The sequence below is a fragment of the Bidens hawaiensis genome, unplaced genomic scaffold (genome assembly GCF_021521415.1).
Source record: "Bidens hawaiensis isolate Kalapana, Puna unplaced genomic scaffold, B.hawaiensis_p1.1 tig00032149_1, whole genome shotgun sequence".
Classification (NCBI taxonomy): Eukaryota; Viridiplantae; Streptophyta; class Magnoliopsida; order Asterales; family Asteraceae; genus Bidens; species Bidens hawaiensis.
In genome coordinates this window covers 7,170-25,844 of record NW_027495464.1, presented here as the reverse complement: position 1 = coordinate 25,844, position 18,675 = coordinate 7,170, and the positions used below count along the sequence as shown (strand labels likewise).

General features: G+C 36.6%; 3 protein-coding genes across 3 annotated transcripts; 2 read left to right on the top strand and 1 right to left on the bottom strand.

Moving 5' to 3' along the window:
* The first annotated feature begins 249 nt into the window (after window positions 1–249).
* Window positions 250–693, top strand: LOC143583150 (uncharacterized). The gene has a single exon (XM_077065539.1). The coding sequence runs from the start codon at window positions 250–252 to the stop codon at window positions 691–693; it is 444 nt and encodes a 147-aa protein (XP_076921654.1).
* Window positions 694–8,490: 7,797 nt separating this feature from the next.
* On the top strand, window positions 8,491–10,127 carry LOC143583152 (uncharacterized). The gene is made up of 3 exons (XM_077065541.1): window positions 8,491–8,934; window positions 9,704–9,866; window positions 9,942–10,127. Exons 1-3 carry the CDS (start codon window positions 8,810–8,812, stop codon window positions 10,068–10,070), a joined length of 417 nt encoding a protein of 138 aa, XP_076921656.1. The 5' UTR covers window positions 8,491–8,809; the 3' UTR covers window positions 10,071–10,127.
* Window positions 10,128–17,483: 7,356 nt separating this feature from the next.
* Window positions 17,484–18,416, bottom strand: LOC143583151 (osmotin-like protein). The gene has a single exon (XM_077065540.1). The coding sequence runs from the start codon at window positions 18,350–18,352 to the stop codon at window positions 17,627–17,629; it is 726 nt and encodes a 241-aa protein (XP_076921655.1). The 5' UTR covers window positions 18,353–18,416; the 3' UTR covers window positions 17,484–17,626.
* Window positions 18,417–18,675: the final 259 nt, after the last annotated feature.

Here is an 18,675-nt window from a genome sequence, read left to right as displayed (position 1 = left end):
TTAATTGAATGGTCATAAGTCATAACAACCGATTACATATCTGTAGATTTGACGGAGAATATCACCGACACCGACTTCCATTCATTCCATTCAAACTCAATGATTCCATTCCCTATTTGCAATCCACCAATCGCTTACAAAGTATCCATTCTCCTTTTATTATTCTTCATTCCACCTTCATCTCTACAAATAATAAACCACCACATGAACGGATCAATTCCTCATCACATTGATCACAATTCAACCTCAATGCCAACAAACCCACGTCAAAAAAACCTTCAACGGCTCCCACACGTCTTCAGCAGGGTTCTCGAGCTTCCACTCCGATCACAAGCCGATGTTTTCATCGAAGACAGGCCCGATTGCATTCGGTTCACAGCGAATATTAATAACACCGTGTTTTCGGGCGAGGTTAAGGCGTACGCCGTGGAGATTATTCCCGGTGTTATGAAGGTGGTTGTGAGGGGAGGAGATTGTGAAGAGGTGGAATTGTTGTTGGAGAAATTGGAAATTGATGTGTGGAGGTTTAGGCTTCCGGTGACTACGCGGCCCGAGTTGGCGACCGCGGTTGTTAGAGGAGGAGAGCTTGTTGTTACGGTGCCGAAAGGTGGCCGGAGTGGTTATGGAGGGGTGGGGGAGGATGAGAGGGAGGCTTGGGGTGGTGGTAATGGGCGTCTTGTATTTGTAGAGTAGGTGTAGTGATAAGTTGATATGGTCATATACAAATTAATATGCTAACTGTGAGAATCAAATAGTATATATTATATATACAATATGGTGTAGTGTAATTACAGTTACATAAGTACACTACTTGTATATAATTACACTACTTGATTTGCGTAGTTAGTACGTTAATTTAATTTGTACGTTAACTTTACATTAATTGATAATAATATTTAGTATTCCTTGAATCTTTGCTTTGTGCCTTTGTAGTTGTTGTATCAGCTTTCATCGAAAGATAGAACTATTTAGTTGTTGTCACTTCTCTTTAGTATTTTAGTATAAAAGATCTCCGGCCAAAATTATATTTGTGCATATTTGTTCCTGCAAGTTTTTATTTATCTAAATATTCACATCCAAGGATGCTACAAAGAGTTTTGTAGCTAGATGAACTGATGAAGAGGACATTTTTTTTTCTGCCTTTGATAAAAAACAGTAATTTTGATCAAGAATGAATAAACGAAAACAGTCATGGACTCGGTGAGACAAGACTCTCAACATACATCACTTGACTAGATCTATACTCCCAGCTCAGAGAGCAAAAATACTGATGCTGTTTTGTGAAGTCCTCCGTGTTCATATTCTAAAGACAGTTGTTTTCCTGATCCAAAACCACGACCAAGTTGGTTGTTGCAGTAGTTGTTGTGCATATATGCTGCATTGTAAAATCGTTTAGAGTAGATGCTACTGGGTGGATGAGAGCAGCCACCTTCACCTAACCATCACCGTTCATCCTCCAAATGTCACACTGCTTCAACAATAGGTAGTCAGTATAGGACGCACACAAGTGAAGGCATCCGCTAAGAACGACCAAAGTTGCACAATACTTTCTAGAAAAACCATCAACATCAAAACCCCGTGGAATAGGGGGAAATCGCGTTTTCGTAAAAGATTCTGTCTTCACATCAAAGCATATAATCATCCTGCTGCTTTCATCAGTCTCGTATTTCACTCTGAAATAAAAGCACTCGCCCCACAAGAAAGGCTGAGAACATGTGAGGAACGTGGCAAATGAATATGCGAATGATTAAATTTGATTTATAAGTTTCGGTTCATCCCGAATAAACTTTTAGTATTGAAACTAAATATATTTTAAGGTATAATAGGTGTAGTCTTAGCCACTAACGTTATCAGAATCTGGTCCTAATCGATTGTTGTCATTACAACTATTATAGATCTATTGATTATTGTTAATTTATGTTTTCAGTTTATATATTACTAATAGCAACCGTAATCGAACAACCAAATCACGCCCGATAGAAGACGATTATTGTTCGAGTTAGTTTTACTCTTCTTTTGGATTGTTCAATCAAGTTATGTTGGTTTATTATTTGATCATCTGGTTACGAGCAAAGAATAATATGCTGTATTAATTTTAGTATTGTAGTTTGTTTTTAATTTTTTTGTTTTGTTTTCTAGGGTACTCGAAACCCGATTAACCGAACCCGAAAAAACCCGAACCCGAAAAACCCGTGAGAGATTCGGGTTGGGTTTTGGGTAAAGATTTAAAACTTTGAAACCCGAAGAACCCGACCCGAAAAACGAACCCGAAGAACACCCCTACTGACTAAATTTGTGCCGACTTGTCGCCACAACGTGCGGGTTTTACCCATTTTTGTTTTCTTAAATATGTTCATTTGACGTTTTATTTATTGAGTTTAGTTTCAGTGCTATAAAAAAACCTAACAAATACTTGCCGAATTTAACGAGCGTAACCGATCGAACCTTTTGTTATGTTAATGTTTTACGTAACGGACCCAACCAATGTTGCCAAATCTGCGTTGACTCACTGTTGTAATGCGCGAGTTAACGAAAAAACGCCGGTTTTAAATATGTTTTTATTATAAGTTATGTGAGTGTTGTTACTATTTTGAGTGTTTACTGATCTATTTTTTTGGTTTGGTTCTGACACCGTGACAAGCGTAGCTAATAACGACAAAAATGGGATCGCTTTTATCATAAGTTGTATAAGTGTTATTGTTTTGGATTTTTACAAACTTTTTTTCTTCTAAGGTGTCGTAACGAACCCAACCAATACCGATCATATTTCACATTCTTGCGTCGCCACAACATGTTAACTAGTTATTATTATTATTATTAAAGGGTATGATGGTAATTTCACATTATTATTAAAGGGCATGTTGGTAATTGTACCTAGTCAACACACGGTTAAATGATGGAAGAGAATAAAAAAGCCCTTTGGAAAAGTACGAGGGCACAAATCAATCAATTTAAGAATTGGACTTGCATAGTGTCCCCCATAAATGAACACATGGGTACAAATCATAATTTTCTCTTGTTGATATTAGGGAGTGGTTGATTTGGTTGTTTGTAGGTGTTGGAGTTGGCTAGAAATACTGCCAGAGTGCCAGGGACAACAAGAAGAATAGAATAATCCCAAGGCATGTTTTGTTGGCTATTAGGAATGATAAGGAGCTTGGCAAACTTATGCGGGAGTGACGATTGCCCATGGTGGTGTTATGTCGTACGTCAATCCTGCTCTTTTGCCTAAGAAGACTGTTGTTGCTGCTGCCGCCATATAGCCGAAGTCTTCATAGAAAGCTGCCAAATCTCCCAAGAGAGCCAAGTAGTTTAGTTAGTTAAGGATCGTGATTGTTTGTAATTTGTTTAAATGTATTAACCTAGAGAATAAATGGAAACCTTGTTTCTGTTATAAATGCATGAAGAAGGAGCCCTATACATGAAATGGCTTAATGCACAAAAAGGCACTTCTAAAATAAAATTGCCTGAAAATGCATTGCACTGTGTATACCCCTACTATTTTTTTATACCCTTCATTAACACGACACACACGTAAGATTGTATATTTGTATTGATACGCCTCACACCTCAAGACCCTTTTTTTAAACACATGTTGAAACCTCATGCCTTAAAGGTAGATAGGTAAAGAAAGAACAATTACCAAACATTAATTTTAGTATATAAAAAGGACCATTGCAGAGAAACATCATCTACTGTAGTCTTTGTAAGCTCAATCATGTAATTTTAGAATCATTTCTAGTGTCTATAAAGTTGAGGTATGACTATTTCTAGCAACCGTATAAAACATCATTTTGTGTAACATTCTCTCTAGTTTCAATATGATTTAGTGGAAAGATGATCATGACTCATGGCCTGGAAGCTATACATCAGTTTAAGATTTATCTAATTGACCTTCAAGTCATGTTACATGTTTATGACAGTTAAACATGAATCATAACACGGATTGTCTTTGCGGTAAGACCGTATTACAATTTTGCTCTTTAACTTTTAGAAAATTATAGGTTTAGTCTTTTCACTATTTAGTGACGAGTACCGTTGATAATCCTTTGAGTATACGATTATCAAAATCTTATTTTAAGCTCATATTAAAAGTCCACTTAACCTTTTAACTTGATTAAAAAAACTATTAACAATAAATTTATTAAAACCCAAATCATCTACCACTTTCTTTTGATCCCCTCCACCCATCTTCTAGTGAGCCATTGTCGAACCCAACCACTAACCACCACCATTTAAATTCTTTTATTATAAATTAAGAGTGTATTGATAGCATATTGGGCAGAAAAGATTGTATAGAGGATAGTGTGATAGAAATGGTTTTAGACTTTATGTATTTATATATAAAAATATATAAAAAGAAAAGGTTGATTTTTTTTTAATTTCAGCGGTCATATGAACGTCACACCCAAAAAAACATCGGATTTCAGAGTTTCTATATTGTCCGCACCCTACTGATCAACTCTTCGAAATAAGAGGGTGGTGTACCCGGAGTACTCAAAACTTCTAGGTGGACTAACCGGATGACCCGAGTAAACCACCCTTCTCGCCCTGATCAACTTTTGTATTGTTTTATCTTATTTATTTAATGTTTGTTTATTACTTATATTGGTTGTTTATATTGTTTAAAAAAAATAATTTTTAAAAATTAGCAACAAAAGAAGTCGTCTGTTACACTTAAAAAAAAACCCATATGGATCCATGCTAAAAGACGAGTCGTGTAGACCTAGTGGTGTACAAAAAAAACCGGTTTGGGATCGGTTTTAGGCAAACCGAACCGAACCGGTTTGGATTTAAAACCGGTTTCACCCAAACCGGTTTCCAAACCGACCCAAACCGTCAGTTTTAGGACCAGTTCCCCTTCAAATCTATCAAACCGGTTTTAAAACCGAACCGGTTTGAGAAAAACCGGTTAAACCGATTTATAAACCGAACCGAACCTGTGTGACCAGGTCTGCCTATCCTGCTTCTAAACCGGTTTATAAACTGAACCGGTTTGAGTCAAACCGGTTTTGACCAGTCGTTAACCAAACCGATTCAGTTTATAAACCGGTTAGGTTAGGGTTTAAAATTGGTTTTGTACACCTCTATGTAGACAACTGTAAAAACTATACGAATCGTATCGACAAAAAAAGTTTCCTTTAAAAATGCCGTATAGCCCCATACTACTCATTAGAGGTGCACAAATCGGTTTTTTTAAAAAAACCGGTTCGGTTATTAACCGGACCGGTTTTTTTTGGCCCGGAAAAAAACCGGTTCGGTTAATAACCGGACCGGTTAATAACCGGTTTTTGTATCTGAAAACCCTAACCGGTCTAACCGGACCGGTTAGGACCGGTTAGAACCGGTTAATAAACCGGTTTTTTTATTAACCGGTTTTTTAATAACCGGTCTAACCGGTTAACCGGTTTTTTTTTTTTTTTTTTTTTAAATAACCATTATTTTTTCACAGTATAAACAAACCGGTAACTACAAGGCAAACCGGTAACTACAAGGCAAAACGGACTGACTCCATTCTTTGCTTTCGTTGTTAGGGTTCTTTGCTTGGAAGATTAAAAACACATAACTTTCATTTATAGCTTTTACATTAAAAATACAAACATTAAATCGTTATCGCATATTCGTAACTCAAAAATACAAACATTAAAGAATGCTTAGACACGATTACATTAACAACTTGCTGTTTCTTACTCATTATTTGCCTCCATGTTTGCTGTTTCTTTAACTAATTTTCTTCGCTACCCGATCCCGAGCTATTCCTTAGGTAATCGTCGTACGCGGCTTCTTCATCGGTCATTGGTTGAGTGTGTCCTTGATTGACCTCGTCTTCATACAAGCCCGCCTCATAGTCCATTTCCCCCTCGAGTGAGCGTTGATGTTGTGCCCTATCTAAAGAGTCCAAGTAATCCTTGTAGCAAATCGACATCTCTACAGCTGGTGGAGTGAGTCGAGTCCTCCTAATCGATATAACCCTGCCAGAAACAGAAAAAGCAGACTCCGAAGCTACCGTGGAAGCTTGGACCGTTAGTAAATCTTTGGCCATGGCGGCGAGGATCGGAAACTCATCCTCCTTACCTCTCCACCAAGCCAGCAAATCAAGACTTCTAAATTCATCCGGAGTCATGTGTTTCACAAAGTTGGTACCACCATACCTTCCAAGTTCACTGCTTGGGGTGTTTACCTTTTGACGTTTACCGGCGTCTTCCCAAATCATGTAGTACATCCCCATTTCAAGGTCGGTTTGGGATTGGGCAACAGCTCTTAACGAGTCATGAATTTGGGAAGACGACCCGTATTTTGTAAGGTAAACATCATACATGTTTGACAAGGTGGTGTTAAAAGCATTCTTTAAAGTTTGGTTATAATAGGGGTTTTGATCGTCGTTTAACTCTAGCTCATCACAAATTTTTTCTATTAAAGCTTCAACACCACCAACATTGATGCAAGGGTTTAACGCAGCAGCACATGTCAAAACAGCGGGTAGTTCTTGAAAATATTTTCTAAATTTTTCTTTCATTTTTACACCCATATCAAAATAAGGTGCACCCCTACAATGAAGTTCACTCAACTTTGTGCACATGACAGCAATTTTTGGTAAAGCAATGGGGCTTGTTGGATAGTAAACCCCGGATAAACTAGTTGTGCAAGATTTAAAAATTTGAAGGACCTCCGTAACGATCTCAATCAATAACCAGTTTCTAGGATCGTACGGTGCACATTTACCCCTACTTGACAAAATTTGATGAAACGCAACTAATGATTCTTTTTGTTGGATGGCTTTCTCAAACATATCACAAGTCGAGTTCCATCTTGTTGGACAATCCCAATTTGGCCCCAACCATTGACAATTAGCTTCTACACAAAATTTTTTGTATCTTGAAAATGTTTTATTGTTGCTAAAAACATCTCGTAACATTCTTTTAAAATTGTTTCTTTGCGTTTCGATCACGTTTAACCCATCTTGCACGGCCAAGTTGATAATATGTGCAATGCATCGGCTATGAAAAAACGCTCCATCACAAATAGGTTTATACTTTAATTTTAAATGGCCAACCGCGGCCGTATTGTTGGACGCGTTATCAAACGAAATTGAAAAGATTTTATGTTCAATCTTGTATTGTCGAATGACTTTATCCAAGAGTTTAAAAATATTTCTACCCGTGTGCGGGTAATCAAACAATTGAAACGCAACGGTTCGTTTCATCATTTGCCACGACTCGGGGTCAACCCAATGAGCCGTCACACAAATGTATGAGTCGGGCGAACCATTAGGTACCGACCACACATCCGTTGTTAAGTTTACACCAGTTTGTAAGTTTGAAAAGTATGAAATTAGTTCGGATTTAGCGTTTTTCCATGCTTTAAGACAATCTCTTCTAAGGGTCGAACGACTTACGTGTTGGTAGCGTGGTTGAACATACTTTTGCATCATCTCCGTGAATTGAGGGTTGTCGAAGTGGTTGAAAGGAAGTGTTTGTTGAATCACAAAGTTTGAAAACTGTTGACGTACCGCTTCAAGGTCGTACGTAAACACCGTTCCTTGATTCGTCATCTCCGGCTGCGAACTACTTCCCGATTCGTCCTTCAAGGCCTTGCAAAAGGGCCTTTGTACATGCGCTTTTAAAGTGGAGTTTGCATCTTTGCCATAAAACTTCAAACAATGTTTGCATCGAGCTTTTTGGCTACCGTTAGACATTTCGCATAGGTCGAAATGTTGCCAAACATCTTGGTTTCGTTTCGTGGGGATGACCCGAACGACCGTTTCTCCCGTGTTCGAGGCACCCATGTTGACGGATGAAGCAGCACTTTGGGATGCCATGATAATCGACTACGAAATAAGAGCGTATGGAGTGGTAATGTGGTATAATTGAGCGTGAGATAACAAAATAATCGCGTATGAAATAAACGTTTAGAGCGTTTGGAGTTGTATAATCGAGTGTGATCTAACCAATACCCAACCTAAACTATATATAGATGTTTGTGGGGGTAAAATGGTAAAAAAAAAAAAAACGGTCAAAAAAAAAAAACGGCTATATAGCCGTTATACAACGGAAAAAAAACCGGTTTTTAACCGGTTATAAAAAAACCGGTAACCGGTTTTTTTATAACGGTCAAAAACCGGTTTATAAAAAAACCGGTTAACCGGTTTTTTTATAACCGGTTATTAAAAAAAACCGGTTTTTTTTATAACCGGTTCGTTAACCGGTTTTGGCTCTAAAACGTGTAACCGATATACAAACCGGCGGTTTGTAAACCGGTCAAACCGGTTTTTAAAAAACCGGTTTTCTTAAAAACCGGTTTCCGGTTTAAACCGGCAAACCGGTTCCCGGACCGGTTTTTTTGACCACCTCTACTACTCATCCACTTACATAAGCGAGCCATATATGCAATTCGTATAAGATTTGACCATGTAGCACATACGCTTTTTCAAAAATCCGAGACGAGAAGTTTCTAAATGATGGATTCTGATGTATAAATTTATTAAGGTGGTCAACATAAAAATTAACCGTGAAAAAAAAAATGATGAACCAAAGGTCCAAAACTCGTCATCAATTAGTTAGCCCAAACGTAGCCCACAAGCCATAGGCCATATCATGACTCAAAAGTCAAGTATGATTCAGCCCAGTAACGAGGACAGCTCATCACATGAAAACTGCCACGTATACAAGAAACAAGCGTACAGCTCGCCACCTGTCCTCCGACACCTCCTCAATACCAGTCTTCCTCTTCCATTAATTCTCAATTCACCGTCTCCTCAATTACAAATACAAATCAAACAACCAAAAACCTGAAAAAAATTCGATCGTAAATGGCGTCAAAGTTGAATCCTGCATACGCATACACGGTGGTTTACGTTAAAGATGTAGCCAAATCTGTGGAGTTTTACGGTAAGGCGTTTGGGGCATCTGTTCGTCGGCTAGACGACTCCCATAGGTAATTCAATTCAATCTCATGATACGTACAAAGTTTGTTACTTGGCAATGTTTTTAGAATCGGACGAGACACCGAAACCAAAACCGGTCATCCTTTCGCCTGTTTAAGAACCAAATAAGGTCATGAATGAACAATATAAGAACTAAAACGGTCATCCGTTCGCTTGTTTAAGAACCGAATGATGTCATGAACAATATTAGAACTAAAACTGCATGTATATCTATATCTAAAACAAAATTAAATATGAAGATTTAAATAAATATATACTAAAGAACCGAATGATGTCCGTAATTTTTTTTATTTAAATTCTTAGTTTTAACAAATATAAAGATTTTTATAAATATATATTTATTCAATTTTAAGGGATAGAGAGTACTCCTGCGTCCCATTAAAAATATCATGGTTTTGAAAAACATAAAGTTTAAGTTAGATTAAATGATTTTTTTTTTTGAAAGTGGGAATTAAGTAATAAATTTTGAAAGTGAACATTTTAATATGACAAGTAAAATAGAAATATGAACACTTTTAGTGAGACGGGTTAAATGATTTGTAAAACAAGCGGTTGAAGGAAGAAAATTAGAAAGAAAAAAAGTTGACAAACCAGTCTGGTTGGGTTGTATAAAGTGAAAACAGTGGTCAAATTTAATATGATCTATCGTTATATAAAATAAACACAAAGTTGTGATTGAATGCATTACATATATCCTACCGATAAATTTTTTGTGTACTTTTTTTGTATAGAAGTCCTGACTGTTGTTGTACATGTTAGATGGGGTGAATTAGAAAGCGGACAGACGACGATAGCATTTACACCGGTTCATCAACGCGAGACCGATGATCTAACTGGCAAGGTTGAGGAACATAAATCAAAAATCCAGAGGAATCAGTTGGAGATTTGCTTTGCTTATGCGGATGTTGACACTGCTTATAAGGTGTTTGATTGATGTGTTTAACCTTTTCTTTTCTTTTTTTAATTAATATAAGTTAATTTTTATTTTTTGTTGCAGAGGGCGGTGGAGAACGGGGCGGAGGCGGTGAGCAAGCCGGAGGAGAAAGAGTGGGGGCAAAAGGTTGGCTACGTTCGTGATATCGACGGGATCGTTGTGAGGATGGGAAGTCATGTTAAATCGCGTTGAAGGAAGCTACACTTTGTTGTGTTAAAAGTTAAATATGTTGGTATGTTTGTTACTATATTCCCATGCTTTTGTTTTCTTTAGCTGTTTCCTTTTGAAGTGATGTGTTTTAACTTTTAAGAAATTATGATGTTATATGAAGTATATGTTTTCACACACCAAGAAATACCTGTTGGCGAACCCCTTTGTAAGAACAAATTGTTAAATGCATCTACATTAGTACCGCTCTTCTGACCAGAAGATAAATTTTTAAGCTAGATTTGACTGAGTTCTTAATATATGTACAGTAATCTCGTAATAGAAAGAATGAAAAAACTTATTTTATTAGCAGATTTCTTTTAAGTAACGGCCTATTTTATTAGAAACAAGTAGAAAAGATAGACCAATTTATCAGAGACGAGACTAGCAAGTGGCTACACTCAAAAAAGTTGCATTTTTGCTAGACCCATTTTGTTAGAAACAAGAGACTAGCAAGTGGCTACACTCAAAAAGGTCCATTTTTGTTAGACCCGAATGCTACCAATACAACAAATTACATAACAATTGATCAAATTGAGAAAGACCACCACGCTTCCCGCTTTAAAGAGGGTGTTTTTCCTTTATTCTTCACAAAGGTACGATAGCTGTTTTGTGTCCTCTTTACTTCTATTGATCAATATTCTAGTGTTTTTAAAGATAGATATTTTGGGGGTGTTTGGGATTCCTTATTTGACCTCCTTATACATTATTTAAGGAATAAGGTATAAGTTACAATGTTGTAACTTATACCTTATACACTCATAAAACCCAATTTTTCCAAACATCTTGTAACTTATAACTCATAAGCTATAAGGAGCAAAAATAAGGAATCCAAACAGCCCCTTTGTGTCCTCTTTACTTCTATTGATCATTATCCTTGTGTTTTTAAAGACAGATTTATTTCTCGCCTTTGATTTTAAATATAGTTTTATTTCTCGTCTTTCAAAGACATCAACATCCAACATGTTTTGAGTATATGGATCTGGATAGCTTTTATCTTCAAGCATGCTAATATTTAGATGTACCTTTAGCAAATTCTTCACCTTCAACCCATATATCGATGTGATGCAGGGCTGGTCCAACCATTTTGGTGGCCTAAAGCGAAGTAAAAATATGATGTGATGCAGGGCTGGTCCAACCATTTTGGTGGCCTAAAGCGAAGTAAAAATATGAGGCCCTTTTCAATTTTATTTTTTTTACATTGGTGTGTTATTATGTTGTGAATTGAGTAAAACGTTGAATTAAAATGATGTGTTATAAAATCAACTACATAAAGAATAAAGAAAAGTTGTGAAAAACATTTATAGTCAATGAACTCACATTTATTGTTTCATATGTTCATACTAATATAATTTCATTAGATATTGTCTCCTATATATCCTATTCTTTCAAAATGATTTACTATTTAATTTCATAAAAGGTATATATCCTATTCTTTCAAAATGATATGCTATTTAATTTCATAAAAGGTTGAGTTTGATTAATTTTATTGAGCTGCAAAAAAACCAGATTGCTGAAATAAAGCAGTGGAGAAAAAAAAAGATACTAAATGCAGAGATCCCGGATTGAACCTACAACTATTGGGATAAGAAACAGGACTCCTACCACCAATCCAAAAAGAACCTACAACTACTGGAATAAGAAACAGGACTCTTACCACCAATCGAAGAAGACATCGTTTCCTTTAGAACATGTACTTAGTATATATATAAACTCTAATATTTTTAAAATTGGAGGCCTTTTTATTTTGGGGGCCCAAAACCCTAGCTTTACTTACTATAACTAACGGGCAGACCCTTATGATGTCGCACCAACTGCTAACAAAACAACTAATAAATTATCAAATAACCAAGGCAATGTAACAAGATATTAAAATATGATTCCATCGGCTCTAGAATCCTCAAATAACAGGTACCACTTTCTCCTCAGGGACGTTTCTTTTGCATAAGGTATCGATGTTGCCATCCTTCCAATCTCCACCTCCCAACCGATCGGATATTACAGTTACTTTGGGTGAAATGCTCACATGTTGGAAGGACTTGTAAATTCTTGAAGTGGGGAAATTTGATGGAACTAAATTCAAACTAGATTTTCAATTCTAATTCATTTGTCGACCTACACACTTCAACCGAAGGTTGTGAACCACACATCAAAATAAGGGATTTATTTCTAGTTCTATTGAATTCATATGAATTTTGCGAATCAAACACGCCCGGAATGTTCTTTGTTTAACTCATTTCAAAGGATTTTATTTGCTTTTTATATAATTATATAAGTCAAACTAAGAATCAAAACTGATTATTGGTATTTTGAAAACCAATAACAAAATCGGTTCGCTTATTTCGTCTGGTATGTCAAATTTCGGCTTGTTTCGGTTAATAACCAAAACTAAAGTTGGGTATGTTATGAAATGTGGTAGCATGAAATGTGGGTATGTTATGATAGGATAAAATGTTAAATTAGATTATGGGATTGATCATTGATAGGGCTAAATAAGTGGTTTAGTAGCTAATTATAGTAAAAAGATAAAATAAAAACACACAAATCTTACCCCTAGCACTCAAATAATATTAGGCTAAGGGGTGTGGGGGCTCTAATGGGGCTCCAGTGGGGACTCCAGCCAATAATATTATGACGTGTGGCAGAGAGAGAAACTGGATAAGGGGTGTGTTGGAGCCCCTGGCCCTGGTGTGGAGGGGCTCCAGCAGGGGCTCCAGCGAATTTTTTTTTTATTTTTTTATAAATATATTCAAACAACGTATTATTAAAAAAACCTATAAATTATTAAAAAAACACACATTTTTTTTTAAAATTCAAATTACAAAAAAAAAACATACTAAAAATTAAACAAACAATAATACTTAATAATAACACTAATCTAATACAAGATCATCGAGTACGACGACATTTTTTTTTAAAAAAAAGTTGGGAAGATGGGTTGATTTTGGGTTTTATTTTGAAGTTGTGGTGATTGATATGGGTGAAATGAGGTATTTTATAGATGAAATGGGGTATTATTTAGGGAAAAATATATATTTTTTTAATTTAATCCCTTCCCAACGGCTCTTTTTACCTTCCCAACGTTCATTTTCTCTCTCTTCTCCCGCGACCAGCCTCACGCCTGCCTGAATTTCTGCGCTCGCGCCCCGCTCGCGGCCCTGCTCGCGCCCCGGTGGTGTGGGGTTAGCGCCCCGGGGCGCGAGCGGAAGGGCTCTAGCGCCCCGGTTAGCGGCCCACACCCCTCAGCCTTAAGATGGCCAGCGTGCTTTCACAATTGAGGTATGGTGAAGATGTGCAGCACAACCTATACTGAGTTTTCTCTTATCTAACTATGCACACCTATATCATTCAATCAATCAATCATACTCAGTGTAGTTCTACCAACAACAAAGCTATAAGTAGGGTCTGAGGAGGGTGGGATGTAGGCACACCGTACCTCTATCAGAAGGAATAAAGATGTGGCTTTTAGAGGGACCCTCAGCTCTATAGTACATATGTGTGAAGCAATACAGATAAATCAAAGTTCAACGGTAATATAAACATTAATAATAGTAATAATAATAATGATAATAATAATAATATATGTAAAGAAAATATCATATTATGATGTGTGACAAAAAAAGAAAAATAGTAATATATGTAAATATTCACACCTATGATGGTGACTAAACATTGTCACCTGCTTACTTACTGAAAATAAAACGTTTAAAATAAATAGTAAATGCTACAAATTATTACTCCGTATAATAAAAACTATTTATTGGCGCACTCTCACAAAATAAGAAAAGAAAATAAAAGGTAAAAAATTTTACAAAAAAATAACAAATAACTTGGATATAATGTTTACTTCAATTAACTAAATATACTTTGTATAAAAGCGGGTATGGTTAGTTCGTGGCATTAGCGTTGAATAATGATACATATATGTTAAGGGGGAAGGGGTGGTTCATTGTAATGGTTTTATCATTACTCTGATCACCCAATGATGATATGCCACATCACCCCACCCAAATCTATCACTAATAATGGAATTTAGTGAGGGTGGTGATGTGATGGTGTAGTGTAATAGTTAAGCTTGTATGTGTGCGTGTGCACTTGTGTTTAATATATTACAAATCCATCACACGTGATCATTACCACACTTTTTCCCCATCACGCGTGATGGGGACCGGCAGCGATGTTCCACGTTTTACCACGCGTGGTGGGAGTCCCATCACACACAACCCCCACCTCCCTGATTGCATAGCTAACGCCAAACAAATACACTACAACCTATGAGTGGATTTCATGGAACATGTTGCATAAGTGCACATACCAAAACTAGATTTTTTTTTTTGAAGTACGAATTTTATAAGCAAACCAGTCATAAAGACCAACAAGACGCCCATATCCATGAGCCGGAGATGCCACACCAAAAGAAACTTACACCAAGCAAAAATTGCACAATTTAGACAATTCAATGCTCTTACAATTGGACCTATATTTGTACTACAAAACGCCTAATTCTTCAACTTTGACCACATTGTCTTCAAAAGTTCGGTTATTCCTTGCTTTTCAAATACTCCAACAAGCTATGATCACAATTCCTTGGAAAACCACATTTTTATCTACTCCCAAACCCGAGCTAGAATAAAGATCCAACAAATATTTGACCGAAAAGTCAAAAATCGATAGGACTTTTACTTTTTATTTCCATCTATTTATTTGTAATTTTATGATTTACTTTTTTTTTCTTAGTTCAAAGTTTTATATACTCAAATTTTGTTAGTGTAATGTTTACTTTTAAAAATGTTAAGGATAAAAAGAATGAGAAGTATAAGTATTTTCAAGGGCTGAAAGCTAGTTGGTGATTGACGAAAAATAAATAGTTGTCGTGATGTTGATATTGATAACCAGGGGTGTACACGGACTGAACTAGACCAGATGAGAGTCTGTCTATGTCCGTCCGTTAAGCTTTTGACGGACAAACGGATGGTTCACGGACACTCTACCAAACGAAAATTCATGTCCGGGTGCGTCCATTATGAAATTGAGTTTGCCCGTGACCGTCCGTTAATATTGTAAATGGATGTTAACCGGCCATAATGGACATTAATGGACAAATGAACATGTAAACACTAATGGACAAGAGACACTGATGGAAACTAATGGACAAACATAAACGGTTACATGTTAATTCCAAACATAAATCCAAACAAATTCATATACAAATTTGGATTTACAATCATATAATATTCAAATATACTTAACACTTAATATATTAACATAAAGTGGATCACTATAACAGATATAAGACAAAAGTGTGATTAATAACATTAGAATTTCCACAATTAAATTACAATACCTGATAGATATAAACCCTTACAATACTTGACGCACGTTACCGAACATAATCGAACGAACGCTACCGGACGTTCACGAACAGACTTGGGCCTTGTCCGTTTTCGTACGTTAAACTTACCGAACAAATTTTTTTTCGATGTCCAGTTAATGAACATAAACGAACTTCTTGCTGACTAGACGGCCAAACGTCCGTTTCGCTTACGACACTATTGATATCAAAGGTAGTGAAGTGTTGGAACAAGTTGAAACATGATTTCCTCAACCTTATATATAAAACTTATACTTATAATAATAATATAAAAAATTATCCAAGCCAAACTGGAGTGTGAGCCAAACTTGGAGTTTAAAAAAATAAAGTTGCAAACAAGTTCAAACATAGAATCCACACACGTACACATCTCAAGTATTACTACAAAAAAACCAAAAAGTAATTAGGATAAAATATGAAACGTGGCACGTGAGACCATCGTGTAACACGGTAGTCGTTGATCTGCAGCAACTCCTTTTTTGTGGGTCATACTCATGTCATGATAAAAAATCAAAAACAAAAGGCGGGACCGCTTATGTGTTTTACAGAACATCATAACGTTTTCGATTCTTGCGCTCTTTTGTTCTTTTAAAGTTCTTTCCATTTTTATCGTGCCCAACACATGCAAAATAAATATATATATATATATGATGTTATAACCATGTTTTACTGAATTTAATTTAGTAATAATAAATTAAAGTTTATAAGAATTATTCAAAATACAAAAGGCAAATAAGGGAAAAGTATGGGTAAAATTTATGAAAGTGGGGCCTTTTGTTTTGTTTGTATTGTTGTAACTTCTTTTATATTATTTGTTTTTTGAATGCGTTTGCACACTATGGGGGTGTTTGACCTGGCTTTTATTTTTAAGCTTATGCTTATATATAAAATTAGCTTATAGTTTTTTTAAGTGTTTAGATTAGCTTATATTTTACAAGTTAATTATGTGTTTTAATAAGTTGTTAAATCCAAAATTCTTTAATTTATTAGAGTAATAATTACTAATCCACCATCATTTGAGGACAAATGAGTAATTTACACCCTTAAACAAATAAGTTTCTATCAAATAAGCTAAAAAACCATCTTCATATAAGCTTCTTTAAATGAGCTTATATAAGCTAATAAGCATAAGCTTAAAAAGCTAAACCAAACATCAAGTTAAGCTTATTTTGTAAAAAAAAGCTATAAGCTTGGTTAAAAAAGCTAGGCCAAGCACCCCCTATATTAAATGTAACTATGGGTGGACTAATATAGTACAAATCAAAACGTTACATCCTGATTTTGAACTGGGGAAAACATCAAATTTCTTCTCTGTGGGATTTCCAAGTTAAAAACCAAAATGGCTGAAACAGCTGAACATAGAAACCAAAATCAAATTCTGCACAATTTTCATTATATGAAATTATGAATTACTAAGATACTTTTAGGATTTTATCTCTAAACAGTTAACTATAAATGGTGGAAGGTGAAGCTTGTATAGTTGTGTTTGTTTATTACTTATTAGATTAGGGATCCTCAGGAAACACTACAGGAAAAGACCAAAGTAACCCTAGCAAAGCCTAAGAATACATGTCGGGAACTCTTGTTTTGGCACACGGATTGTAACATCTTTCATGAGTTTTTGTCACTTAGTTCATCATCAATGTAAGCTTCAGTTTGCCCTCACCTTGTATTGTTTGTTTTGTTAATGTCGTTAATTTCTCTATATAAATTGGTTGTTAGTATTCAATCAACTAAGCAAGATTAGCATTTCAGGTCTTTGCCATAGTTCAATCATTTTCTTTTTGGCTTTTTTTAACCAATGTTAAGTGACACAATCACTAGCCTAACTCGTCACACCACCATTTTGCTTGTATACCATACACTAACGGTGTAATAATATTTTGTACAACATTTAGCACATGGTAAGCAATCTTAACAGTTTAGTTAAATAAAATGTGTATGTTTGGTCGAAATATTTTAGAGCGATAACTTTTCAATTTTATCATATATATTATTAAACTAAATTAGTACAGAAGTACCGACAAGCCACAAACTAAGATTCCATAAAATCTTACTATTACAGACCACCAAACACAGTCAACAAATACCACATCAAACCACTAAACACATCAAACTAAACTAGTTCTTTATTCCAACCCCTTAAAACCTCTCCGTCGCTAAAAACTAATTAGTGACAGAAAATCACTTTAAGCTCCCGTGGCGACATACACTCATGCGTTAGCGACGGACTATCATGCGCGAACGTAAACGTCGCCGGACACGCGTGCTTATAAAACTCGGACCACTTGGACGGCCTACACGACTGCGGGCTATTAAAATGACCCCTGCAACAGAACTCATCAGTATTAAACGCCTCACACCCACTTTTACACGCCACCACGCGCCCATCCGCGTGCTTCTGCAGCGACCAAGGGCACGTGGCCAGCAAATCCGCCTTGCACCCGACCACTGGGCACGTGCCCTTGCCCTCGTGCGGCGTAACCGTCATGGGGATATTAAACCCATCGACCAGGCTTACGGCGTACGAGGACTGGTCGGTATGACTGTGGTGGAGGCTGAACTGGGCTAGGGTTGCGGGGGCGGCGCCCCCTAGCCCGTTGCATTCTAGCCTTCCACTACAGTCGCCTGTGGCGCAGGTGAAATGGCCGTTTTTATGGGCGCAGTTAGTTCGCGCCCATATGCGGCCAGACCAATGGGTGGTGGGGGCGGGGAATGAGCGGTGGGAGAGGGCCGGGAGGAAGAACCCGCCCTTTTCGAGGACGGGGTGGCCCGCGTTGGGTTGGATGGCGGGCCAGATGGGGTAGTGGCAGTTGTTGACGACGGTGAGGATCATGGAGGCGGAGGAGAGTGGGAGGAGGATAAGGAGCAGGGAGAGAGAGTAAAGTGAAGCCATGGTGGTGGTGTGGTGTGGAGGGTGTAGAGACGGGTTGTATATATAGGCATAGAGAGTGTGGAGTTGTGGACTGTGGAGTGTTTGAATAATAATATTATTATTATTATTGTGAAAAGGAAAAGACGTGACACAGTATGCCTGCTGCTCTGGTTCTCGTGGTGTACGAACCTGAATTTGTTATTCATAAAACTGGTTATATTTTTTAAAAAGCCATGAAAATACAAATAAGTAGGAAAAAAGATTATTAAAGTTAAGATGGTAGAGGTTTACATAATGCTGTTTTTTTTTTTTTTTTATAAAAAGTACTGGATATATGAAGCGAT

Excerpts from the sequence above, each read along its gene's own strand:
- LOC143583150 (XM_077065539.1), top strand. The coding sequence starts at position 250 with ATGCCAACAAACCCACGTCAAAAAAACCTTCAACGGCTCCCACACGTC.
- LOC143583152 (XM_077065541.1), top strand. The coding sequence starts at position 8,810 with ATGGCGTCAAAGTTGAATCCTGCATACGCATACACGGTGGTTTACGTT. Across the intron at positions 8,935-9,703 it reads CGGCTAGACGACTCCCATAG|ATGGGGTGAATTAGAAAGCG; the intron begins GTAATTCAATTC and ends TGTACATGTTAG. Across the intron at positions 9,867-9,941 it reads ATGTTGACACTGCTTATAAG|AGGGCGGTGGAGAACGGGGC; the intron begins GTGTTTGATTGA and ends TTTTTGTTGCAG.
- LOC143583151 (XM_077065540.1), bottom strand. The coding sequence starts at position 18,352 with ATGGCTTCACTTTACTCTCTCTCCCTGCTCCTTATCCTCCTCCCACTC.